The 26,012-nt window shown below is 51.9% G+C and overlaps 9 protein-coding genes across 9 annotated transcripts; 4 read left to right on the top strand and 5 right to left on the bottom strand.

Moving 5' to 3' along the window:
- Positions 1-644: 644 nt before the first annotated feature.
- Positions 645-972, top strand: PV08_10239 (uncharacterized protein; the record flags this gene model as incomplete). The annotated part of the gene is made up of 2 exons (XM_016384554.1): positions 645-672; positions 761-972. 2 exons carry the CDS (start codon positions 645-647, stop codon positions 970-972), a joined length of 240 nt encoding a protein of 79 aa, XP_016231156.1.
- Positions 973-2,141: 1,169 nt separating this feature from the next.
- PV08_10238 (uncharacterized protein) lies at positions 2,142-2,795 on the top strand (the record flags this gene model as incomplete). Its single annotated transcript, XM_016384553.1, has 1 exon — positions 2,142-2,795. The coding sequence occupies one exon, from the start codon at positions 2,142-2,144 to the stop codon at positions 2,793-2,795; it is 654 nt and encodes a 217-aa protein (XP_016231155.1).
- A 1,937-nt stretch (positions 2,796-4,732) lies between these two features.
- PV08_10237 (uncharacterized protein) lies at positions 4,733-5,480 on the bottom strand (the record flags this gene model as incomplete). The annotated part of the gene is made up of 2 exons (XM_016384552.1): positions 4,733-5,324; positions 5,380-5,480. 2 exons carry the CDS (start codon positions 5,478-5,480, stop codon positions 4,733-4,735), a joined length of 693 nt encoding a protein of 230 aa, XP_016231154.1.
- A 652-nt stretch (positions 5,481-6,132) lies between these two features.
- On the bottom strand, positions 6,133-6,965 carry PV08_10236 (uncharacterized protein; the record flags this gene model as incomplete). The annotated part of the gene is made up of 2 exons (XM_016384551.1): positions 6,133-6,742; positions 6,820-6,965. 2 exons carry the CDS (start codon positions 6,963-6,965, stop codon positions 6,133-6,135), a joined length of 756 nt encoding a protein of 251 aa, XP_016231153.1.
- A 1,093-nt stretch (positions 6,966-8,058) lies between these two features.
- Positions 8,059-9,882, bottom strand: PV08_10235 (isocitrate lyase; the record flags this gene model as incomplete). Its single annotated transcript, XM_016384550.1, has 3 exons — positions 8,059-8,416; positions 8,569-9,620; positions 9,679-9,882. The coding sequence occupies 3 exons, from the start codon at positions 9,880-9,882 to the stop codon at positions 8,059-8,061; spliced, it is 1,614 nt and encodes a 537-aa protein (XP_016231152.1).
- A 1,298-nt stretch (positions 9,883-11,180) lies between these two features.
- PV08_10234 (uncharacterized protein) lies at positions 11,181-13,696 on the bottom strand (the record flags this gene model as incomplete). Its single annotated transcript, XM_016384549.1, has 5 exons — positions 11,181-11,400; positions 11,459-13,197; positions 13,248-13,369; positions 13,427-13,499; positions 13,523-13,696. The coding sequence occupies 5 exons, from the start codon at positions 13,694-13,696 to the stop codon at positions 11,181-11,183; spliced, it is 2,328 nt and encodes a 775-aa protein (XP_016231151.1).
- Positions 13,697-15,276: 1,580 nt separating this feature from the next.
- PV08_10233 (uncharacterized protein) lies at positions 15,277-16,769 on the bottom strand (the record flags this gene model as incomplete). Its single annotated transcript, XM_016384548.1, has 2 exons — positions 15,277-16,429; positions 16,555-16,769. The coding sequence occupies 2 exons, from the start codon at positions 16,767-16,769 to the stop codon at positions 15,277-15,279; spliced, it is 1,368 nt and encodes a 455-aa protein (XP_016231150.1).
- Positions 16,770-17,706: 937 nt separating this feature from the next.
- Positions 17,707-19,360, top strand: PV08_10232 (uncharacterized protein; the record flags this gene model as incomplete). The annotated part of the gene is made up of 2 exons (XM_016384547.1): positions 17,707-18,083; positions 18,133-19,360. The coding sequence occupies 2 exons, from the start codon at positions 17,707-17,709 to the stop codon at positions 19,358-19,360; spliced, it is 1,605 nt and encodes a 534-aa protein (XP_016231149.1).
- Positions 19,361-20,019: 659 nt separating this feature from the next.
- On the top strand, positions 20,020-21,760 carry PV08_10231 (uncharacterized protein; the record flags this gene model as incomplete). Its single annotated transcript, XM_016384546.1, has 6 exons — positions 20,020-20,186; positions 20,281-20,357; positions 20,412-20,451; positions 20,519-20,588; positions 20,640-20,699; positions 20,768-21,760. The coding sequence occupies 6 exons, from the start codon at positions 20,020-20,022 to the stop codon at positions 21,758-21,760; spliced, it is 1,407 nt and encodes a 468-aa protein (XP_016231148.1).
- Positions 21,761-26,012: the final 4,252 nt, after the last annotated feature.

Raw genomic sequence — 26,012 nt, 5'->3', positions numbered from 1 at the left:
CCTCGGGCAGAAATTGCCATCGGGCTACCAGGCCGTCTCTTTTTCACACGAACCGACTCCTTTCTATCCCTGGATTGATAATGGGAACCACGCCCACTATCGCTTGTCGCCAGCGGCGAGCATGACATCTTCGTTACACTCCCTCCCTTGACTTCCTCTCCTTGTCGATACCGAAAGCCTCGCACTCGCGCCTCAGACTGTCCAAGTCCGGTCACATCAGCCTTTGTTGCACCCGAGCGTTTCACAAAGCTGCATAAAACCACCGAAAAGTCCACGTACGAGCATCCGAGATCTGGTGTCGGCGGGGCGCAAGACAATTCCTTTTTACATCACCTGCCATTGCGACGGCTTCTTGGTCGAGGAACCCTCTCGCTCGGTGTCGAGAAAAGAGCGAATCGTCACACAGATACCTGTGAACCTATCGCTCTGCATCCTGTCAGTCGGAAGGCCGGATCGAAAGAATCCACGATTGCGTCTACATCACTCTACTCGGGATCACGAGGCTCTACACACTGACGCATCTCTGTCTCGCGAGAATCAGCTTGCGGATCCTTGTTGGATATAAGCATTCTCTTCTGCGCAAATCCAACTCGCTCATCGTATCGCCCAATTTTGCGTACTATTCGTGAAACTACTTTATCAAGATGGGTCTCTTTGAGAAGCTACAATCAAGTAAGTTAAGCAACCTTCTCTTTTTCTCTGGCTTGGGTGCGCTGAGGGCTCGCTTGATTTGATTCCTTTGCTGACAGTATCATTCTAGAACTCGAACTCTACCGCCTCGAGCAGAAATATGCTCGCCGCAAGAACAGAACCACGTTCAGCACTGGCGCTCAGTATGTCGACGGAGAATATGTCTATTCCGGTGGACCAGACTACTTGGGCAGTCCCGTTTCCGCAAACTCGACGGGCAGCTCGGACAATTCGAACAAGAGAAGGACCATGTTCTGGACACCGCCTGATCAGCGCAGGTGATGCCTCTTGAATGATTCCAATTCATGTGAAAGTCTGCCGCTGTACGCTTTCGTTATCTTTACTGCTTGGGTTCACGGGTTTTCAGCATAGCATGGGCGTTGTGATTTCTTTGGGGTTTGAACCACGCCATGGTTATATCGTTATGATAGTTACATGGTCAAGAACGCATTTCATTTGTTACGAGCAACATCAATCGACCTCGCAGAGAGACGGGGTGCTGTCGAGTTTGGCCATGCTGGGTGAGCACTGCGAGGAAGAGGACCTACGTCGCTGATGGACGATACAGCGTAGGTAGGAAGAGCGCTTTCGCTTCAGCAAGCAAGTATGAATATACAGTACTCCGTACAGTATAATTATGTGCCAAAGCCGCAAGGATCCCATGGCCGTACTTTTCTACGTCACGTCCGCTGCGTCAGTCCCACGCTCAGACCACCGCGTCTAATGGATATGCATTGCCCGTATCCGAAGCGGCCGAAGCCGTAACGAGTGGGAAAAGAAGTGCGCCCCATACTCCACCGTACTTGGCTACGAGATACGTGAACTTCGAAGCCATAAAGACTGATTAAGAACGTGTCCTCTTGCATATGGCCGCGAGGAGCTCCTTTGCGGCGCCGGAGCTCTTCGCGGCTGTGTCAAACGGAGTGTCGAGCCATTGATGCTTGACCATGATCTTCTGTTTTAGGGGTTTTCGTGGGTTACGGCACCCGACAGCAGAATTCCAGTCCCGAGTATACCCTCGCTGCCTGCCGTGTTACAGGCAGTAAGAGTGACAATGGTCCAGTTAATTCTGCTGCTCAGAGATGCGGACACCGCGCGGGTGATGCTGGAGGTAAGTGAGTGCGAGCACCTTTTCCGATCACTGCCTTTTGTGATTGCTGTGAAGGTGGACCGATGAGACACGAAGAAAGAGACATGTCCAAGTTCTTACTTTGCTGATTCTGCGCCCAACACCACAACACAGGATTGCCTTCTGACGACAGGGCATAATTCCAAGAGGTCATGAACAATAATAGACGGGTCAGGAGGAGCGCTCCAAAAGCCGGCGGTGGCAGCAGTCAAGCAGCCGGTAAAAATGATCCAAAATCCAACAGTGATGCAGTTCCGGTCTCCTTGGTCGTGAGTCGTAAAACATCAAGGTAAGCCAGTAGAATACCACCATCCTTTTTGGTATGTCTTCGGCCACTAATTGGGAGGGGCACAGCTTTGCAGGGTCAGAGATTATGACTGTTCTTGTCGACAAAGATGAAGTCAAATACTACCTGCACAAAGACAAGTTGACCTCGGAATGTCCCTTCTTCGCAAAATGCCTTGGCTCGGGCATGAAAGAGGCTCATACCAACGAGGTTAAGCTACCAGAGGACGACGTGGAGGCGTTGGACTGCTTCGTGGATTGGATCTACAAAGAGCCCATGCCAAACATCTCCGTCGGAGAGTCGGTGATTGTCACGATGAAAGCCTGGGTCCTTGCCGAGAAGCTCTGCATGCCAAAGTGGCAGAACGCATTGATTGACCACCTGGCCCACATCTTCACGTATTTTCCAGTGGTGAAGGCGTCTCACCTGTCCTGGATCAACGACAATGTTCCCACGCCGAGTCCTCTGTCGAACTTCATGAGGGACTATTTCGCGCACGAGCTCGCCAAAAACGCGGGCGCTTATCGGAAGAAGCAGGAGTCGGAATTGGGCCTGGACGAGGGACTTTGGTCTGCGTTATCCAAGTCTCCCACGGGAGATCAAGTGACGCTGAAAGCCATCGCCATCGCCCGCGACTCGGACGCATCCAACCCGAAAAATAGACCGCACGAGCACCATGTCCCAGTCTAGCCAGTCTGGGTTCATTGTCCTGTTTGGGGGACCCAGGGCTAGAGGGCTTGAGTCCCGTTCCAAGTCTGGTGTCTGGGGATGATGCCTTATCTCATGAGGGACGTCGACGGTGTTGGCTGAGATACGATGATGCACTGGACATCACTGGACATGAATGCACATACCTACGGAGTTTTGGCCTTGCTTGGACAATGAACATGTTGATGTCGTGGTTTCTTTGAGAACTAGTGATATGGTTAGATGGTTCACCACAATCGTGAAAGAAACCCTTCGATTAAGCCTTTGTTTTCAGTAGTTCCGTTAGCTACTCAATCTCTTCGTCCAAAGACGCCTTAAGGCGGTGGAGGAGAGACATGTTCCTGCTTGCCTCGAAGCATGGCATTCGCCGTATGAAGCTTGGAGTGCGGATACTCCGGAGAACTCAGGTACGGAGTAAATAAGTATCAGTACGGAGCACTCGTACCTCGACCATGTCATCGTCCTACCTCCGATTGGCTTGCGATTGATTGTTTTGTTCGCCCCCATGTTTCGAACCCCAAATGTCTTGGGTGGATTGGAAAAGAGAGAGAAGACACACCCCACGGCGGAAGATACGGAGGCGGCTGGACTGACCACTGACCGACCTGCGCCCTCCCAAGCCTTCACAGCATGTACTCGTACAACTCTGTAAGGATTCGGTCACCTCTGGCAGACTCTTCTTTGGTTGGTCTGATCATACGAAGTACTCTTACCGAGTACGAGCACCGTATCCCGATTCCGCAGCCCGTTCCCGCCCGGTGATTCGCCCTGTTGTGGTTGTTGCATTTTCGTGCCCAGCGCCTTGTTTTCGTGGCACTGACTACATCATTCATTTCATTGTCCGTCGCATTTGGTCTTCCGAGCCATCCTACGATACGAGTGAGTGTCTACTCTGTGTGTTTTGTATCCTGCGTTCGGCATTCGGCGTTCAGCACTCAGCAGTCGGCAAATACAACGACAGGCACACAGTCGGTCAGTCTCTGGTTGTCGGCGAGGAAAGAGTGTACATCGATCCTTCATCGCGCAGCGAACGACTCGCTCCCTTGCTATCCGCATCGTCGTTCGGGAGACCGTTTGATCCAGAACAGATACCTTACTTACCTACCTGCCTACATACTTACCTATATTGTATCTGGGACAAGTCATGGCTCGCATTTCACGATTCTTCTCGTATCTACACTCCCTCCTCATCCAGGTGCCTCAGCACGGCTATCACAACATCTCCCGCGTGATTCAGCCGCGCATGCGTCATCTCTCGGAAGGACTCACGGCGAATTCGAGTCGCATAGACAAGGACATTGAGATGCAGCCGATGAAGCCGAAAGAGGGTGCGTCGAGACGGTCAGAGATGTCGAGACGTCAAGACTGATGGTGGGACGGATGTACACGGAACAGCTGCTCCTTCACTACCTGATACAGAGGTGGTCTGGAATAACACTGAGACGGCCCTGCTGGGTAGCACACCTTCACGACATGGATGTATCGGGGAAATCACCTCGACAAGAAGACGGGTGTGTCCCATGGGTCACGGAGAGACTGGATCCACGACGCTGTGCAGAATTGAGTGTACACAACAATACACTCTTCGACAAGATGTGGAAATGATCAACTTTTCTATCCTATCCATTTCACCTTTTGGGACTCATCCTCTCGGCCAGGCCAGATACAGACACTGTTGTTTGGAGGTCTCACTCGGCTCGAATTTACCACCGTCGTCCTGGCCCGTCATCATCGACAACTCGGACGGTAATGGCGAATGGCGCTTCACAACCTTACAACTCGTTGCCGCTGCCACCTCGGCACCTTGGATATGAACGACGATCGAATCCAATCGCCCGTTGACAACCCTCGCTCCTGCCCGCTCAAGACTGCACCTTCCACAATCCACACCGTCTCTCGCACAGGAGGCGTCATCCTGCTCATTCTGGAACGTGGTAATATTCGATATTTTCAGCTGGCTCGCATGGATCCTCTTTTGCATGTTTGACCGTAGCCCAAAAGAACCGGGTTGAAACCGTGGAAACAGCCAACAATTTCATCAAATCCTCGTCCTCAAAATATTCGCAGTCACCCAAACTGCATTCCCACGCAAACTGATCGAGCACGAACGAAAAGAGTTTGCTATCGTGGGCAACACGTGTGACCACCCAGAGAACGATGTCGGGTGCCACCAGATGGCCTCTACACCAAAGTGCCAGGGCGTTCATGATTTTGTTTTGCAACCTCGGCATGCAGAACTTGTCTGCCATGACCCAAGTCCGCAGGAGATCTTTGATGTCTTGTTCATCAACGATCTTTGGTGCACCTCGTCGATAAATCCAGTCGATGAAGTGACCAAATGCTTTTGGATTATCTTCTGGCAAGATGACACAGTCTGTTTGGGCCTCTTGCATTCCCGCCCCAAGACATTTTTGGAAGAATGGGCTCTTCTCCACGAGCTTGTCTTTGTGAGCAAAGAACTCGAACTTTCTCGATCCAACTAATATGGTGACTATCGGCGAGGTTGCGAAGCTAGAATAGTCGGCTCAGCCATAGCACACATTTCTACAAGTGTGGAGCACCTTACCTTTCGAAGTCACTTTCATCGGATGTGTCAGAGCCACCGCAATCATTGATGGAAGTTGTACTTGTGTCGTCAGCCTCCGTCTTCATGTCCACGTCCGCCATTGTTGCAGTTGAAGCGATTGATTTTCTAGAGCAATGAAGTCTGAGAGTTTTCTTCGAGGCGGGAGAAACACTCGTGGTCTGCATATCCGATTTATCCCATAGGAGTTGACTTCTTGAGGAAGATGGTAATGGCAGTCAGAGTGAGGCAGCACATCCTTGGGGATCAATTACAAGCCCTTTTTAAATATCAACTGCACGTTCACTGCCCCTTCATGACTGCCTTCTGCCTGGAGGATTCACCATGTACGATTTCACTGATGCATCTCCGAATGTACTTCAAGCCGTTCGTTATCGGCGGTCTGTGTGTCTTTCTCAACCACTTCGCGGGCAGTGGCAACAGGCAAGGCAGCAACTACATGCAAATGTGTAAACAAACACATGCTGGAACATCGAGTGACAAGACACCATGTCATGAGTACAATTTCGATGTATCCTATGTACGTTGTGCACGAGGAAAGTATCGAACATCTTGTACGGACTATTACCATGCATGATATTCAGCGTGCCATGCCGAGCTATCGTCTTTCCTGGTACGTACGGGCCATCAACTTGATCTTCGACATACTGTGTCGAGCTATCATCTCCACTGGTACGTTCGTTCTGGCACAGTCGCCCACATCTCCTGTCCTCCTTCGGGCCCACGCCAGGCTACTCATAAGGGAACATAGTACTCTTGAACGGCCTGCGTCGGCTCATTCCCCCCGTACTTTTCTTTCGCGACTGCCATCGATGTCCAAAGTATCCGGCTGGAAAATGTGGAGTTTGCCAACAAGTCATCCATTCTCGAAAGATCCTCACCGAGTTCATCAGGGCTGTCGCAGCGGGCAAGGTCCCACGAAAATTGTTCAACCACAAAGGCGAACAAGGGGCTGTGTGTGGGGACATGCTCGGCCACCCACATCACGGCGCTGGGTGCCACGTTGAACTCGATCCAGAAGTCCGCCAGTGACTCGATGATGCTGTTCTGCCAGCGTGGCATGCAGAACTTGTCGGCAAGAAGCCAGGCCTTCAACAATTCTCTGATCGATTGTACGGTGTTGACGACTCGTCGGGTTTTCGAGTAGTACACCCAGTCGATGAAGTGGCCGAAGACCACGGCGTCGTCCTCTGGCAACGTGATCTTGTTCGTCCTGGCCTCCTTCATCCCGACCCCGAAGCATCTCAGGAAGAACAGGCTCGCCTCTATCAGCTTTGCTTTGTGAGCCGTGTATTCGACCTTGCCCGGTCCGACTATCATGGTGACTATCGGCGATCTGGCGAAGCTGTGTGTCTTGGGTGTCAGTACTGGCCACGATCAGGTATCTTGCAGTTTGTGGGAATCTGTTCACTGGTTTCTTACCTTTGGGACACCTCACCTTGGCCGTCGGCCATGCCGTCTTGCCTGGTATCCATAAAAGTCTTGGAGTCCGCTCTTGTCGATGACGATTGTAGTGGCGATTGCACTAGCGATGACCGCGGCTTTCGAGGAGCCAGGGATGATGACATTGTGTTCTATCGTAGGAGGAGCGGAAGAGTGCAGGACGTTTTACACAACCTTATCTGCACATGAGATGGGAGGCAGAGAGAGAGAGAGAGAGAGTTGGTGAATGGCACCTGGAATTCTTTGTGAGGAATTGAAAGGATGCTTGTGTTTGTCAAGTGTTTGTTGAGAGTACTTCAGCCTTCACCGCACGCTCGAGACCGCAATACTTGTTCGACCGTCGAAGGCAAGGCGGCAATCTTGCTTTGGTGTGTTCGACCGCCCGTGACGAGACAGATATCTTGAACGTCGTACTTGCTTGTGGATATCCAACTTCGATTCAGTTCGACGTGACTTTGTCGACGTGCATCTCTGCGAGGCTTGACATCGACCTCGCCTCGCACCTGGGGAAGCGAACTGACTCTTGTTTGTCCGGATCATCGACGGGCTTCTTTTCCACGTTTCACCTCCGTAGATGGTCCATCCAGTCCGGTCCTTTCTGCGAGACACCCAGATAGTGTGTAATACACAATCACCCACCGCACTTTTCACGCCACCACATTTCCCTTGTATTTATTCGCGACCTTGAAAACTCTGAATCTGATTGGACAAGACGGGGACGTCCGGCGATATCCTGACATTGTGCACTGAACTTTTGCAGCATGCGACTGCGAGGGATCAAACTGAAACTGGAAAAACATCATCGTACAGTAGTAACGCACAGCACCCGTACTTTTTCACTCCCTCGACAGACTCTTAACTACTACCTACAGGAATCTTCTTCCCCGCCTCTCCTCGACGGACATTCGTAACCATTTTTGACCTGGAAGGCTGCAAGATGACTAAAAACCACAAACTTGTTGTCTCTTGATTCTCCTCCCATTTCATACCGTACGTTGTTTACCTACCTCTCAAAATCATGAGGTGAATATATCATTCTCGGGATTTTTTTTCATTAACTTCGTACCCATCTCTGCTCAGAATATGACATACAAAAACGCTTCCATGGGTGGATTCAGATCTTTGGACGGCGAGCAGTACCCCTGCACGCGTCCTCGTCCTCGTCCCAATCCCGATCTCCATGCCCATCCCACTCTCGTACCGACTCTCAGTCAAGACCTAATGGAATTGATCCTCAGTAACTCCTTTGCCCATGGCACTCGTGCTGCTCACGCCACCAGTGACCATCTTGAGCAGGTTGTCGACATAATTTGCGCCGCTCCACTTCTGGTGCGTGACGACGTCGACCTTGTTCTGCATCTCGGGCTCCTGGATCAGTTCGCCGTAGGCGCGCATGCCGCGCTTCGCAAACTCCTTTGCGAAAGTGTCGGAGATGAGGGCCGTCGAGTGCAGGCCGGCAAGGGTGATGAATTGCCAGCAGTAGCCTAGGTCCGCGAGGCGTTGGATGTACGTTTCCTGGTCCTTAGCGGCCATGGCGGCTTTCCAGTTGAAACTGGGCGAGAGGTTGTATGCGAGTCTGGAAAATAACCCCTCAAGTCAGCATATATGTACATTTCCATCAAAAAAAACCAACCCGGAGGCTAAACCCTCCAAAGAGGGAAGAAAAGTAGCTCTTCGAAAGAAAGGAGGCTGGAAATACACAGGAAAGGGGAAACATAGGAAACATACTTTTGTTCAGGCCATACGGCATGCACACCATCGGCGAATTCCTTGGCTTGAGCGTAGTCGGGCAACTTGCTTTCCATCCAGATCATGTCGGCATAGGGAGCATACGCAATGGCACGGTTGACCGCACATTGGCAGCCGCCCTGGTATCTGTAGTATCCTTCACGGGTGCGAGGGGAGTCCCAGTCGAAAAAGATGTCGACTCCTGTCAGGCCCTTGGCGATGGCACGGCATTCGCTGTTGCTCTTGCCCTTGCTTGCGGCCTTGTACTTGGCAATCAGACCCTGCTTGTCGACGTGCACGCCGGCATTGATGGTGTCAATCACAGCATCGTCGAAGAGCTTGAGGCCGCATTGGGCGATCCACGAGTCTTCAATCGCCTGGAGCTGGTCGCCGTTCTTGCCGGCGTGCTCGGCCGCAACCATCAAGTCGTTCAGGGGTTGCAGGTTCTTGTTGGTGCTGCCCAGGATGAACGGATGGTCTCGGTAATCGATCGTGGTGGTGATGAGCGTGGCGGCCTCCGAATCGGTACGGGCAACGGCCAACAGGTCGACGCCCATGATGTCGGCCTGCGCGCGGATAGCCACAAGTCGGTTGATGTGTTCGGAGATGGGCACGAGCACTTTGCCTGCCATGTGGCCGCACTTCTTGGTGCCGGGGGCTTGGTCTTCAATGTGAATTCCGGCTGCGCCCTTTTCGACGAACAGCTTGGTCAGCTTCATCACCGCAGTCAGACCGCCGTGGCCGGTATCTGCGTCCGCAATGATGGGCCGGAGGTAGTCCACGTTCGGGGCGGATCCTCTCTTGTCCTTGGGTGTGGTGAGGCGTTCCTCGCGTTGTTTTCGGTCGTGGAACAACTGTGCCATGAACAGGTGTTGAACTTTATTCGGAACGGTGTTCATGGGGTAGTCGGCCAAATCGGGCGAAGGTTCGTCGGTAGAGGATGCTGTGGACGAGGATTGCCATCCCGAGACGTAGACAGTGTCGAGATACTTGTTCATCTGAGTGAGCATGGTGGGCTCGAGACAGCCATAGGTGGCGGAAGCAGTTTTGGTCTGTCGGAAGCCATTGTCAGTACCTTCGTCAGGAAACAGAATCTTCAGCAAAACGTACAGCAAAGCGGTTCTCAATCAACTTCCACAGCTTCTTGGCCTGCACATTGCTGGGGTATTCGATCTTGATGGTGCCTCGCTTTTGCACAATCTGCTCAGCTGTAAATGGTCTCCTGGTGTAGCGCCATCGTGAGTCGGTCCACCACTTCTTGACAGCCTCCACGTCTTGCAGATACTGCTGCTCTTCCTGGTCAAGGGAACTCATCTTGAAACTGTCGACAATCTTGTTCAGGGTGGACGTCATAAACTGGTAGGGCAGATGGGCTGGTGGCAGTAGTCCTCGCTCGTCACACAACTCACGCGATCTTCACGTCAAATGATACAGAGACAGTGAGAAACACCCCAACAATGAGTGGAGAGTAAGGGTAGGATACAAATATAGTCGTCGGAAGAGAAAGGAATTCAGGAAAACAGTCATACGAGCAGACTTGGACTCTAGTTTAAGTATAATGCGCAACTCGGACAAAGGCAAGTGGCTGACGCATGCTGAATGGTCGAAGCATGAGCAATGGTCCCATCCAACTCCGATGACAAGGACATGACACCGAGGAAGCACGCCCCTTCAGCCAGATCATGATGAACGCATCTGGCCAAGCTCAGAATGCGAACGAGCGTCTGGCTACCCGGCCCAAGGGCGGAAGGGAGAGGAGGGAACAACGGCGCACAGGCATTGGCTGTTCCCGGCACAGTGACTGGGGAAGATGCCGGGCTGGAGGAGGCGATGGACTCGAGAGGCACGAGATGATTCGGCAGAGGATCGGCTGTCTGGCTTTCTGGGGAAACGAAGATTCGCAGGTGAGAAAAGTGAGCAGAAAATGTGCATGTGGAAATGACGTCCTTCGAATCCTCCGTTCACCCGTTGCCATGCTCTTTTCCTCCTCTTCCTTGAGTCTTGGGGGCTCTCAAAAACCTCGTGAACAGTCATATACATCTGAGATCACTCGCCTGTCCTTTCCATCCTTCTCTGATGCTGGGCCGCTGCATATCGCCGCGTTCCTGCCGCAGCAGCTGCCGCGACTCCCCAGATAAAATATGTGCCTCGGTATATGTCACGTGATCCCCCAGCCCACCCGAAAAGGGCAAGGTGTGACTCACGAGGATTATTCGGAACCGAGCGAGACAGAGCCAAATGGACCATGCCGCCATCAGAAGTACCGACGGCGGCTATATGCGATAGCAACGATCCCAGACCCTCGTACTGAAGGTCATGATGATGACCATATTCCATAATTATTGTTTGCAGGGAGCGCTAGCAGTATGTACAGACTACTCGAGGTACATCGTCTAGGTAGTTCACACCACCGCTCTACCACCACCCACCCCCAACGCAAACCCATCGTCGCATTGAAGCTCGAAAGAACACTCATCACCGCATCTTGATCCCTCGACGTCGGTAATCTCAGCTTGGCAACAGATAATGCGTCAAAAAAGGACACTGTGTATCACTTCAGCCATACACGTTGCAATCCATTCCGCATCTTCCCGATTATCCACCTTCCTCGGTCAGTTGTCGGATCCGGACTGCACGGCATGGTCAGCCTCATCGGCGGAATCAGGTCTCGACTCATCGGAGCCTTCCTGGATCATATCGTTCAACTCGCCTAGATCGATCTGTGTGGCTTTGGCAAATGTCTCCCACGGCGTGAGAGTGCCCAGGGCTCGTTTCATATGCATCGGGATGAATGACAGTCCGTACACATAGCTGGCATTGACCCAACCGAAGCTGTCAAAGGTCAGCATACCCTCACTCGCAATCATTTGGGACTACTCAAGTGACTCACCCTTCCCTTGGGACACCCTTGAAGTCGGCGCCTTGGTTGCCATATTCTGCCTCCACCTTGTGCGGATCGAGCTCACGAGTCACGTTGTACTTTTCTACAACAACCCCGTTGAAGTCAACGAATGCCTTGGTCACCATGTACAACCACTTGTACGCCAGTCGCTGTGCTTCCTCAATGTAGCCGTATTTGATCAGGCCTCCCCAGGCCAGCATTTGCTGAGGAGCCCAGCCGTACGGATAGTCCCATTGTCGATTGGGGCGATCAAGTCCGACTTCGCCGCGAGAAGCTTCGGTGCCAGACACCAACCCTCCAAAGCAATCAAACTTGGGAAGAGCATTGAGGACCAGGGCAGCGGCTTGGCGTGGTGATGCACATACGGCCCACATTGCCCAGAACGTGGTCGCGCTTTCGTAATCGGTGCGCTTTTTCTGAACGGTATCATAGTCAAAGTACATTCCCTTTGCTTCGTTCCAGAGGTATTTGTCCATTCGAGCCCTGCGCAGTTTGGCCCGACGCTCCCAGGTGGCCGAAGTCTCGACCGTCTCGTTCTGGTTGGCCTCGGATCGGAACTCCGGGGGCATGCTCAGCTTGTTCTTAAAATGCTTTCGAATGCACCAGGCGATGTCACACTCATACTTGTACAGCAATGAGTTCAGGTCAACCGTTGCCAAGTTGGCAGCACAACCTTCGAGACGATAGGATGTATCATGGCCGGATTCTCGGACGGCACGATCATGTAGGAAGTACTCATCGAGGTCGGGTTCATAGACTTGTTCCTCGTTGTACGCCTTGACAAACTCCTCGAATGTCATGCCATACTTTTTGGCATACGGTGTAAGGATATGCACAAAGTGGGATGCCTCGGTTTCTGGAGGAACACCGAGCCCGTCAGGGCGATAGCGTGATAGCCCCGTCACAGGATCAAGACGGGGTTCCGACATCCAGACGCTGTAGTATTCCTTGATCGCTGCTCGTATGGCCAGTTTCAAGAACTCTTCAGCACCGTGCTCTGACTTGATCTTGTCGTATACCTTGAGAGCCATATCTGTCAGAAAGGGTGGCTGAGATCGAGTTAGATAGTATGATCGATTGGCATTCAGAATCTTTCCGTAATGTTGTATGCAAAAGGCAAAGTTGATGACCATGGACTTAGCAATGTCCACTTTGCCATTCTCAATGAGACCGATAGACTCCATGTAGCTGTCCCAACCGTACAACTCATTGAAACGACCGCCCGGGACAATGAATGGTTCACCTTTGAGCGTTTCCTTCCCGTTGACCATGGTCTTCTTCATCGCAAGCGCCAGAATGCCGGGTGAATCGTTCAAACTTCGAACATACTGAGCAGTGATGGGCCCTTCAGGAAGCCACCGGACATCCAGCCTCAACTCAGGACGGTCTTTCGCTACGTGAGTATAGTATTCAAACTGCTCTGGGCAGCCACGAGGAACGTAGATCCGCGGTCTCGGATCTGGTGTCCAATCCTTCGGGTCCCGGCCAGCTTTCTCAATGGTGTCGGAGTCGAGGGTTCGGGTCAGGTTGTGCCAAAATTCATCTCTAATGCGACGGGAAAGACGGTCCACCGGGTTTTCACTTAGGCGAGAGCGGTGTATTTTGACCACCTTTTTGCCCAAATCTTGTGCCAGAGTCAACTCTTGGAGGAGATTGCTGATCATATAATTGCCCCGAATGTCAGTCGATCGGTATCCGGCCGAGGCCAACGTGCCCAACGTGATGTGCTTTTATAGAGTTAGCCACTGGACATTGTGGAGAGGATCTGCCGACTTACTTTGGGGCCATTGTCCTCGATGGTGATCTGCTGGTTGTTGTCGTGATCCTCTCTTTCCAAGAGATCTTTCAAGGTCCGCTCTACGTCCACCAAAAGCTCTTGATGCTGCTGAGTTTGCTCATCTAGTATAGTCCGGCGTCAGTTCTTCGGTCCAGGTAGCAGAGACGGCAACAACGAACCGTGACTTGTCCGACGTGCAGGATAGTTGCCCTTAGCAAACAGGAAATTGGTTTCGCGAGCAGGTTTTATGTACTGTGAACTGTCAGTCGACGCACTGTTGATGGTTTTGCGGCCATGCTCATGCTCACCGATGAGACAGTCCTGTTTCGGTTGCCCAGTAATTGATGTCTAACCGAGTCTTCGTCAAAGTAGACCGAGGGCGACGAGTAAGGGTCACGCCGTTCTAGGGACGAGCTCCGTCTTCGATTGTGGCCATGTGACAAGCTCATGACAGACGAGGTGGTCTATACACTTGTCAGATCAGCAGCGAGCAGAGAAGAGATGTGCAAGACACTCTTGCCAGGGTGGTGTTTTTACAATATGGTACGGTGGGATGGGACAACAACGCAGGCAAGATTATGCGGAAGAGATGCGAGCTGACAGGGGCCACCGATGATGTCGTTTCGGACCCGCTTCAGATTGTGATTGAGCCGTATCCGACCGTGTTTGGGGAACCGGCCCTAAGCACACGACCACAAGGTCCGCGAGGAATACGAGGGTTGAGAATCTGCAAAGACCGTGTTGTCGAGGACAGAGCGCAGGGGGGGGTTTCGGAGGAGTTGAGTGAGTGTTGTGGGAGAAGAATGAGGAAAGAATAGTCGGAGCGGTGAGAAAAGTGAAGAACTGAGGCCAGGCCGTTAGGGAGCAGGGGAGTCAGAATGAGCGAGTGAGGTATCGTTGTCGTCACGGTAGACAGAGGAAGTGCTCGCCGAGAGGATTCTTCAGGTATTTACGACGTCAGAAGAAGTGACGACCAGCAAGAGGGAGGGAGATAGGGAGGAGAGAAAGAAGGAGATTACGGACTACTGACTCTCTGGGTCAGCTGGACCAGATATTGATTATTGCAATGGCCAAAACACAAAAAAGCAAAACCCCAAACAGCAGGGCATCCAGCGGTGTGGCCGACGGCTGTATGGTAAAATACCTCTGGGCACGGAGTACCCAAGTCCTCAACAACAGCCTTATCTCTGGCTTTTCCCTATCATTAATTCCCTCTGCTTGTGTTGAGATTTTTCGATACAATTACAAGTCCCTGCAGGGTCCAGCAAGGAAGGGGGCGATCACTGCATCTGGATATCGCGCCGCATGGGGAAATTTGCCGGAGTCCGCGCTGCTATTTTCTTATGCTGGACAATTAACAATGGCATCATTGGATATGGACAAGGCTGCAGGAGTGACAGAGAGTATGACAGGCTGTGGCGGATGTTTGGTTGTACCATTCTTATTATTCCCAAGACTGTCTTGACTTTTCACCATGCGACGCCCAATATTCCATCTGGGTAACACCGTCCTCCGTACTCCTTACGAACAGTCGAATCGGGCTTCATCAGGCTGGCCAATCAAGCCTTGTTTAGCCCAGGTCTCAGTCTTCGTTGTGCTGGAGCTACTACGAGTAGCACCGGTGGCAGACAACAGATACTTCGTGCTCGGCCTGCAGATTGGTCGCCACACCACCATGCACATGTCAGGCACAAAACTCTTGTTCCCATCCTTGCTTGCTTGCATAACCGACCATCCCAAGATCTGGGGATCCCGGCGTCTGGCATCTCGGAACTCCGGCGCCTGGAGTCAATGCATCGGACACTCAGTACTTTGTACTTTGTAACTTGTACGCCGGGTTCGACTATATATAATAGGTAATGTTATCCATCTTCCTCGATACATCAGGTATCGAGCTGAGTCAAGTTCACTAGCTTTACACAGGCGAGACAACTTCCTTGCCAGTTGCGCTCCCCATATAGCTACCTACCTGGCCCCCTCATCTGTACCTTATGCGCCTATATTAGGCCCTCAACTCCCCAGGTCCTTTCTACCCTGTACCTGAGACAAGTTTTAGAACGGGCTGTTGTCGGTCCTCGGCCCCTGGACATACACGTCCACACCATCCACACCAGCTGCGCATGATGCCCTGAGATTCCCTCTCCAGGTATTTGCCACTTTCCCTTTCGTCTTCATATTCCCAGACCGTGGCGCCTACCTTGACTCGCTTCTTGACCTTCTTCTTGACCACCCCGCCTATGCCCTCGATTTCTTGCTGCAGATAACCGGGCTTGTTGTTGACATAGTCTGGAGTACCAGTCCGACTCATGCCACTGCCTTCGGCGTCCTCGCAACCCTTGCCTTCAGAGCATTCTATCTCGACCCAGCACACCGCTTTCCCGCTGGTTTCGAGACAGTCTTTCCCACGCCCGCATTTTTGGCCCTGATTACCTACCCCTAACCCAGTGCCCAAGCCACCGCCGATGTGCGTTGAATACCTCGATCTCCAGGTCCACACCCGCTGGTATGTCGTATCGGCAGCGCCCAGATTCTGTGCACAAGGCATACAGAGACAAACACCATGCGACTCACAAGTGCATGGCTCTCTTAAGAAAGCCGGCGTAGTGAAGGTAATGTTATACTCATGTTCTGGGGCGTGCCTATCGGATCCATCTTCAGAACTTGTCGTGGATGAGCCTGACACTGAGCGTTCTGAGCGGATGGAACTTGCACTGGATGCGGTTGCTCCAGGCTCATAGCGCGACGAACGTAAAGGCTGCAGGTGAGCCTCGATGGGTGCATCTAAGCACGTCTTGCATAGCCGTCGATATCTGTTTTTCAGTCTACTGTTGCTTGGGGGTTTGGCCGTGCAGTTCCGGCAAACAACAATACCACACCGCCTGCACGGCGCGACCAGGTCTCGAGCACAAGGACTGATCTTGCTTGCAACTCCCGACGACGTATAAAGCCCAACAGGCCTGTATTCTGGCCTCGTAGGAATGGCAGAGCCTGGAGGAGACCGGCCTTGGGCCTGGAGGGCTGCGGCTCCTGTAGGTAGCATTGTATCATGTAACAAATCCTCGAGCTGCGGTTCGACGCGTTGCGTGGACAGTCTCTCGGCGAGCACCGGAGTCTCATCGTGGACGCATCGCAGAGAGTGCGTTTTGAGCTGCAGTGCAAACTGCGTCAAGCTTGTGTTGACGCTTTTGCAGGTAGAGGCAAGGGCATGGAGATCGTTCAGGTCAATAGAGGAGGCCAGCGACAAAGCGACACTGAATTTCTAGCGTCAGTATTCACACTTTTGACAGGGCACCAGATCAGTGCATACGGATAGCATGTTAGAGCAGCGGCTAATTTGTTTGCTGCGTCGGCGGTGGTCGTGTCACCACTACTGTTGCTTCCGACTGTTGCTCCTCTGGATACTGAGTTTAGCTGGTTCCAAGGGTAGTATGGACGCGGATCGGATTGCGCAGATCCCAAGTCATTGCCCGATCGACTTCCAGATGCGCAGTCAGTGTCATCGAGGTCGTAGAACACGGCCATATCGGTGCCATTTGAACTGGGCAATATCACCAAGGTCCAGAAACGAAGCCAGCCGTCAAAGAAGGTGTCTTATGATACAACTACGCTTTGTTGTCCCTCTTGAGAGAAGTCTTCAAGGGACCAGCTGACTTGTAGGCGCGGAACAAGAGCGTGTGAGCGGGGTGAACAAGATCTGGCATCATCGAGGAAGTCGAAGATCCCGCAAAACGCTATCAGGAAACGCGCTTCCCCGCCAGCCGCCTAACAACAAAGCTCACTAGGCTCACTAGTTAGGCCCAGCAACCAGGGAGTCAAGATGTACCACGATGGTCCCTACAGTTCTCATACTGTGCATTGAAAGGCACATAGAAGCAGCAAGCCTACCAACAGGCATCCATCTAGCTAAATTGCTACTACAATGAGTACTGTACCTTAGGCAAGGACTAGTAAGTCTTGACTCTTATGTGGCTTTCTGAAACGACGCGTATGGGTTCCGGGCGCTATGCAAGCAGCCGCAAGTAGTACAATCTCTCTCTCCTTTTGGGTACGACCATTACGCCTCTGAAGCGCATATCCGAAAGGAGTTTCCACTCCCTGAACTTTGTCGAGGAGTAACCAGGGAGGATGTTCTCGTATACACAGATACGGGATACGGAGACTGGGAGACGGGACACGTGGACACGGCGGAACGGTAGAACGACCGAGGTACGGAGGGATACGAGTTACGAGGAGCCCTTTTGGCGGATGCGTTCCATGCGAGTCAGGTCCTGTAGTTACGACGTCCGCAACCACCCTACGGAAGTAGGTATTAAGCGACACCTCCTCTTTCTAGCGACGCTCCTCCGTCTTACGCCCTTGACCCCTCTCAATATACATGTCTTCGCCATATACACACGCTGTCTCCGTGTAATCTGAACCATCTACACGAAAAAACCCGCCAATTCCAGGCCGAACAATGATGGAGTCTATAAAGCTGCCCGAGTTTAAGACCACGCCGGTCGACGAAATCCCTGCAATTGTGTCCCGCCTGCGCCAAACGTTCTACTCACAGAAAACTCGTCCTGCAGAGTTCAGAATCAAACAACTACGCAAGCTGTACTGGGCAATTGAAGACCACAAAGAAGAGCTGGTGGAAGCATGTCGCCGCGATATGAACAAGGGCCACTTCGAAGCCATGGCGGGAGAAGTCAATTGGGTACAAAACGATATTGTCTTCCAGACCCAGAACCTAGAGAAATGGATGAAGGATGAAAAGCCCCCCGACATTGCTCTTACCAACCGGCTGGTGAGCCCCAGGATACGCAAGGATCCCTTAGGTGTTGTGCTTGTCATTGGGTAAGGCGATTAAGAATCCCTCACTGGGGACTGTGCTAATCCTCCTCAGTGCCTTCAATTTTCCAGTGAACCTATCATTTGGACCCATGGTTGGTGCTATCTCTGCGGGAAACACAGTAGTCTTGAAGCCATCCGAGAGCTCTCCCAACTCTGCTGCCGTTATGCAAAAGATCATGGAAGAGTCTCTCGATCCGGATTGCTACGCCTGCGTTCAAGGAGCCGTTCCCGAGACTTCGGCATTACTAGATCAGAAATGGGATAAGATCTTCTTTACGGGGTCGTCAAGAACCGCTAGAATCATTGCCCAAGCAGCAGCGAAGAATCTCACCCCGATCGCTCTGGAACTAGGAGGCAAGAATCCGTCATTCGTGACCAAGAAAGCAGATCCACGCCTGGCCGCTCGCCGGCTACTGTGGGCGAAGACAATGAATGCGGGTCAGCTCTGCATCAGCCAGAACTACATTCTAGTCGACAAAGATGTTGTGCCTTCCCTTATTGAAGAACTGAAGATTGCTATGAAGGAATTCTTCCCTGACGGTGCCAAGAAGAGCAAAGATTTCTCACGCATCATCAACACTGCTGCCTTCAATCGCATCAAGAAGATGGTGGACAACACCTCCGGCAAGATAGTCATCGGTGGGACGATGGATGCCGAAGAACTATTTATTGAGCCAACTGTGGTGCTAGTGGACGATCCCAAAGACTCTCTCATCGTAGAAGAGTCCTTCGGGCCTCTCATCCCTGTACTGCCCGTGGACAACTTGGACCAAGCCCTCCAGATTGCCAATGAGACCCATGAGACGCCGCTGGCTGTTTACGCATTTGGGTCGAAGGAAGAGACCAAGAAAATCCTGGATGGGACTCGCTCGGGTGGTGCCAGCATCAACGACGCACTATTTCATGGTATCGTTCCCAACCTAGCGTTTGGCGGTGTAGGCGATTCTGGTACTGGAGCATACCGTGGCAAGGCCTCGTTTGACTGCTTTACACATCAACGATCGATCACCAGTACACCAGGCTGGATGGAGAAATTGCTAGCGGTGAGATACCCGCCTTTCTATGGCACGGATAAGCTGAAGCAATTCAACAAAATGGGCCTTATAGCCCCCGACTTTGACCGGAACGCCAACAAGAAGGTCGGCTGGCTCTGGTGGCTACTTACATTGGGTACCGCCAGCGCATCGAAAGGTGTGTCTAGGGCTGCATTAGTAGCCGGTCTCTATGTTGCAATTACCATGCTGATGCAGCGTAGGGCATTGAGGACTGCTCTGGCATGAGGGCTCAGTATCTAGTTGTAGTTCAAGTCGAAATTAGCAAGCGGTTACAATAATGATCTCGTGTGTTAGGTTGACAACGACACAATGATGATGTTTTATAGTTGGTGATCCCCAGCCGCGAATATCTAGGTACTACCTTAGTTAGCACTCGTCGGCTAGGACACCCTGGGTAACCTTATCAGTCTGGGCCACTCGGGCTACCGGGCGAATCTCTACCTACTGGGACCTAGAAATGAATGTTCTGCCGCCTGCGCCCTCCAGCTGGGCGTCTGATTACGAGTGCAGAGACGGTCATAGGCACCACCAGCCACAGCCAAGTCATTATCGAATTGTGCACGTCATTGCCTGCGCCCGCGATTCTTTCGGGCATCGTCAGTGCAACAGTAGACCATCCCGCATTTTTCTCGACACCACGATCACCAACTGCTGCGTCTGGTTGGATCGTTGCGACGAACCTTCTCCCTGCATCTTCCTGTATCTCATCTCAGTATCTTTGCCAGACGCGTCTCGGATTCCTTTCTGCTTGCTTTCCTCAGCTCACAAACCTAACCTCACCGAGTATCCTTATCGAGAGACAGCCTCGCCGTCACACCTCTCCATCAGCCGCCCTCTGCGCAGCCGCTCGCCACCTACCCCTACTCCCTGAAACAGATTGTATAATGACCTCTACCTCAAATACTCCATTTGCGACACCTGGAACCTCTACACCAGACACTAGACCAGGTACCCCCAGCGGCCAGCAACCTACCCCAACAAGTGCGCCGGCAGATAACCAGCTACAAGATGATAGCTCGAAGCTGCGAACCTTTTTGAGCTTGTTAAGAAAGTAAGTCATGCGTAAGCCAGGAGACAGCATCTCCTTGGGAGATCCAAGGCTATGTTATACAAGAACGATACAACTAACAAGCGGCGGTGGCCAGATTTATCGGCGTCACAGATATCGCCAATGTCCGTTTCTCTTTGCCATCACAATTGCTGGAGCCTATACCGAATTTGGGTATGATACATATTGTTGGGAAGTGGCTAAAAACATGGGATTGACGAGATGCAGAATATTGGCACTATCTCGACAGACCTGAGACGTTTGCAAGGTGAGAATATGTTGGGCTGGACACGATGCATGCCCATGAAGAAAAGCTAATGCGTATTTCATGACAGTATCGGCACCTCAGATAGTGATGTTGGCCGCATGCTAGAAGTCCTGCGCTTCTGGTTCACAAAAGATCTGGTAAGTGTACCTCATCCATGGGCTATCGCCTTATACTCACCTCTGTCACAGAAATATGTCAAGGGAAAGCCGTGCAAGCCATACAATTCCACGTTGGGAGAGTTCTTCAGGGTGAGTGGTATCAATTGGTTTTATTATGTGGTTCCCAAGAGCTGTTGCTAATCACACGTATATCGCAGTGTCAATGGGAGGTTCCAGAGCCTGCGCCGTCAATATCCCAACCTTCTAAAGCCCCTCCACAACCACCGGCGGACCCGTCTGGCCAGGGCAGTGACAAGCCGGTACGAATATCGTTCTTGACCGAGCAGACATCACATCACCCTCCCGTCTCAGCATACTGGTATGACTGCCCAGAGAGAGGCATCTTTGCGCGAGGCTACGACCAGATCTCTGCAAAATTCACGGGCACATCCGTCCGTGTCGTCCCGGGCATGTATAATAGGGGCATCTTCATCACTTTAGCCAACCGGGATAACGAAGAGTACCAGCTCATCCACCCAGCCGCCTCTCTGGGAGGCCTGCTTCGCGGGTCGCTGTATATTTCCGTGGCAGATACTTGCTCCGTAACTTGCCCGAAAACGGGGCTTAAGTGTCTGCTGACATACGTCGAAGAGAGCTGGTTTGGTAAAGCCCAGAATCGCGTCCATGGCCTCATATTCCGCTATGACCCCAACGATGATAAGTATACCCGGGTCAAGGATGTGCCGGAAAAGGACATTCTTGTGAAGATTGAAGGGTGCTGGCAAGAACGGATCACCTACACAATTCCTAAGACCGCGGCTGTCGAGGAGACCGAGGGTCTCGAACCCACGTCAGATAAGCAGCTTCTGATCGACTTGCAGCCATTAATGCCAATCCCCAAAGTCACACCACCTTATGAAGAACAACTTCCTCACGAATCTCGGTCATTCTGGAAGGAGGTCACAGACGCGATTCAAGAAAAGAGGTATTCCGACGCAACTCGAATCAAGCAGGACTTGGAGCAAGCTCAACGCGACAAGGCAGCTAAACGGAAAGAGCTGAATGTCGAGTTTAAGCCACGATTCTTCACCACGGTTACTGAGCCGAACGGCAAGCCGGAGCTCACTGAATACGGCAAGGCTACGCTCGAGAATATGCACAAACAGACGTATCGACTCGAACATATCCCCGAGGCAGGGGTCGACGAGTAGGATTCGGCGTCACCTGGATAGTGTGCTGTCAGGAGGAGGTAGTGTTATACACCGAATGCCGATCAGTGTACGCCCCGAAGGACAGGCTCGCAATGGCATAACGGTCTGGGTAGATTATGTTGGTAACGCAAACTGAGGAGGCAGTATACAGCACACGAACAAGCTGGGATCTTTCTGCATATATAGAGGACGGGACGAGGAAGAGCTGTGTAATGTCGATAGCGGGAATACTTCCCCCAGCTCACCCGATCCCGTCCATGGATCTTTTTCTGCTTTCCGCGATAGCATGGGGAGGGTTTGTTTTTGTGGTGATAGATTTGGTCAATGTTTCACCAACGGAGTACAAAGCACAAGGCTTTTTCTTCTTTCGTTTTGCATTCTTTAATTTTGTCCTTCTTTCTGCCACTGTATTATTACAAGTGTTCGACGAGGTGACCAGATATTTCCAAAGCAGTAAAACAAAAGATGGTTTGACGGTCAGAGATATACCGATATCATACATGAGGGAAGAGGGGGAGAGCGAGCTCCTTGCGAGGAATCCAGTGTCTTGAGTGAACCTGGAAAGCGTTGATAGGGATTTGGGAGTCGTGTTCGTCCTCATTTCAGCGCCGTCGTGTATCCTCCCAACAGGACTCAGTTTGTGAAGAGCGAGAGGGCTTTGTTGAGATACTCGCCTTCCCACTTTGTTCAGCGACGGAGTGTCGCTGGAGATCCGCCGTGGGTTCTCCCCCCCGCCCCCGCGAGACGTACTGTAGTCAGTCCGTCCGTCCGGAGTATCCGTGAACAGGAGGAGCTGGACTTGTAGGATATTATTCAGGGTACAGGAAGTAGATAGAGAGGGAGGGGGTGACGACGACTCGAGGTCTCCCGTGATCCGTATCCGTACTCTCGCGTTTCACGCGAGGCTACGGGGACTGGACGGGTCTTCCTCGGTAACCTACCAGACTATCCATTGTATTGTATCTGTAGGGCGTACTGCATGTGGTGATAAGTGCGGATCCTTTGCGGCCAAGTCAGGTAGGTACATAGGTAGGTAGGAGGTAGGTAAAGGTACCTGTAGGTAACAAGCATCGTGCTAGCTTAGCGAAAGTACCTACGGTAGCTGGCTGGCTGCTTGGCCTTCTTCCTCCCTCCGGAGTGTCGCCATTTCGCTGAATGCCCTCCGAAACGTCCGAGCCGACAAATACAGTACCAACGAAGCTACCTGAGGCTAGTTGGAGAGGTCCGGTGGCTCGGCCCACGGAGGATAACTGATTGTGTTAAGAAATCCGGGGGCGAAGGTTTGTACTGTGGTTGCGTAGTGTACTTTGTAGGTGGCGCAATGCGGGATACACACGGAACCAGCCTTACTGTACGAGACGGATTCGAATCCCCGATGGATTGGGAGTTTTTTTTTCTAACCGAGGACAGGGGGGATTCGTGAGTATAAAAAAACACGAACTCACAATGCGGTACCCGCACAGTAGTACATACATACTGTAAGGAAGGGTGGTCGGGGTACGGTTCCTTTACGGTAGTCAAACCGTGGTCTCGATAGGCGACGTGCACACGGGTAGTGTATTTCGTACTACAATATACAAGTAGCCTCCCACTACAATATCCTGCAGTGTGGGGGGGTTTTATGATGATCAATTGTCCGGTCGGTGGTGAGTCCGTGGGTGTGTGAAGGTGCTCGGTCGAGATCCGAGTAAGGCTAGAGTGGGCCGAGCAGACAGATATTGGGAACTCTACTTAATGGCGTACAGGACACGTACAACTTCTGAGAAGCGAGCCGAGCGGCGCCGCGAAAGTAAAACGGGGGCCAGAGAGGCTACTGACAGCCTACTGTACAAATTCACTGGACGGAGTAGGTTGGATTGACAACAATGGAGACCGTATAGTAGATGTAGATGGCCTTGCATCGGAGGTGTGTCTGGAGAAGGGCCCTTTCTCCGTGGTCCGTCCCGAACATAAGTGTACAAACAAGGTATTGTAGTCTTTCGTAGGCTCGTAGCGAGTAAATCGTCGCTTGACAACCCGCGTGGCACTTCGACAGGCATGCCATGTCAATGGCGATCGCTAAGATAGCTCGTTCGGGTCACGGCCTTACTCAGGCTAGCATGGCCCGATGTATACTGTGCGGACGGAGTACGGATCGGGTCCTGCCATTGGCACAGTCTACAGCTGTGTGTGTTGTAGATCTGGGAGCCGGAATGTCTACCGTTGTTGGCGAGATCCGAGAGGTGGGCGCGCTAACAGTGGTAGTCATCAGTGATGGAATGGAGGACTTTCCCATTTGGAGCCCATTTCCGAGTATGCATGTTGTGAAAGACCTACCTTGGGTACGGAACCGAGTGCCCTTGGCCTTTTAGGTGCATGTCGAGAATTGTACTGTAGGGGGGGTAGACAGAAACGGAGTCCTTGTATTGTCAATAACCCCCCTTTGACGAGGTGTTCCGGATTAGCCTACGCTCAATATGAAGCACAGCCCGTTCAAGAATTTTACTTACTTTTTAGAACAGCCTACCTCATACCCATACTATACCTATCAGGCACTGTATCCGGCAGGGGAGCAAGTGTACTTTGCAAGTCTCGTTTAACAAACACCAGGTCCTCCGTCGGCGCCATGATGCAGCATGCAGGATGACCAAAACATGCATTGCTTCTAACAGTCTCGTCAACACACGCACGCATTCATTCACTCTAATTTTCACCTTTGGTCGTATAGTAAGCAGATTGATTAATGCATGATTGAAATTCGCCGTACGTGTCCATTTTCGCATGGTTACTCCGTCCTCTGTACCGGACCGACGATTGATAATCAAGCCGAAGACGAATGAAGACCTGGTCTGGACCCTAGAGCCTTCAGAATGTTGCGCGATGATAATGTGAAACCTGCCTCAACGGCGTCTCGAAGGCTGGTTTCTCGCTTCGAACGTGTGTGAGTTCCATTCAGACAATCCTACAAGGCCTGGAAGCATTCAAGCGAGATGCCCCAGGCGTCGAAGTACATTGTACTCTTCATCATACATACATCATCCTAAGTGAGGACTGGTGGGACCTCCCTGCAGAAGGGTCCATTGCGCGTCAGTCGTGGTAGATTGTACGTGCTCCGTACTTTCAGCGGACTGGCATCTCGTGACGAATGTTCCGCTCCTCGTTTGGGGTCAAGTCCTACCGCACGCCGACAGTTTCGGTAAAGTACACACAATATGGATGGATACTGTTTGAACTCAAAGAACGAGCTGTACTGGTTCTGGTAATAGGGGTGTCTGGACAATTGGCCGAGGGATCCAGCGGGTCCATTTGCCTCCAGAACTCATGGCGGGTGGAAGACTCAAACAAACACGGGCTGTAGCGTGTACAGTAGGGATGTGGGCGTGAAGCAGAAGGGTCCAGGGTGGATGCAAGGAAAATCCCTTGTCGAGCGTCTGAAACAGTTGGCGGGAAGCCGGCTGGGCGGCAATCCTGAAACAAGGCATCGTAGCTCGTACTGAACGAGTTACTGTAGATTCAATGCCGTGGTCTGTGAAATGGTATTGGTTGGTGCCACACGTATCGACTAATTTACATCACCCGTCTCTCTATCCTGTCATCTGCTCGTTCTGTACTCCGTACGCCGTACTATGCTGAATGCAGTCCTCATCCTTAGCCTGCCGTGGCTGGGAATGACGAAACCGGTGACAGGGATCCCAGACGAGCCAGAGATACTTTGTAGTTTCGCCACACACCCAGACTCACTGCAGTGACGATCCTGGGAAGCTGCAGGAGTCAGGAGTTGGTGGAAAGTCATGCATGCCGGTGCTTTTTCTTTGGAGGACGCAAGGAATTCAATTTCTTTTCGCCTAACTTTGTACATACATCCTGCGTATCGCTCCTGGCGACTCGAAGTAGCCGAGAGTCGTCTAGGAATGGTGTCGGAGAAATCCACGGTGAGAGATGAAACAGCCATGGACAACGTCGTTGTCGGGCTGCAGATGTTGTTACCTCAGTCTAGGCCATGGCCTTGTCTCGTCTGTTTCCGTGACACTAACAACATGATGAGATTTTTCTCAGACAGAAGAAGGACTAACCGAGAATACCGCGATCGACCCCGAACAAAAGGCGATTAGTGCAGAAACTCCTCTCGGCAAAGTGAACAAATGAATGACGCCCATTGCACTTTTGCTTATGGGGCGTGGGAGATTATGGGACGGACAATTCGCATTAGGTATTTCACCGGTACTTCTCTCAAAGCAGTCCGCGTCGAACTCTTCCAAGATCGACGTCTAGT

This window comes from Exophiala spinifera (assembly GCF_000836115.1).
Source record: "Exophiala spinifera strain CBS 89968 unplaced genomic scaffold supercont1.8, whole genome shotgun sequence".
NCBI classification, from domain to species: Eukaryota; Fungi; Ascomycota; class Eurotiomycetes; order Chaetothyriales; family Herpotrichiellaceae; genus Exophiala; species Exophiala spinifera.
Note: the sequence above shows the minus strand (reverse complement) of the source record. Positions and strands in the feature narration are given on the sequence as shown.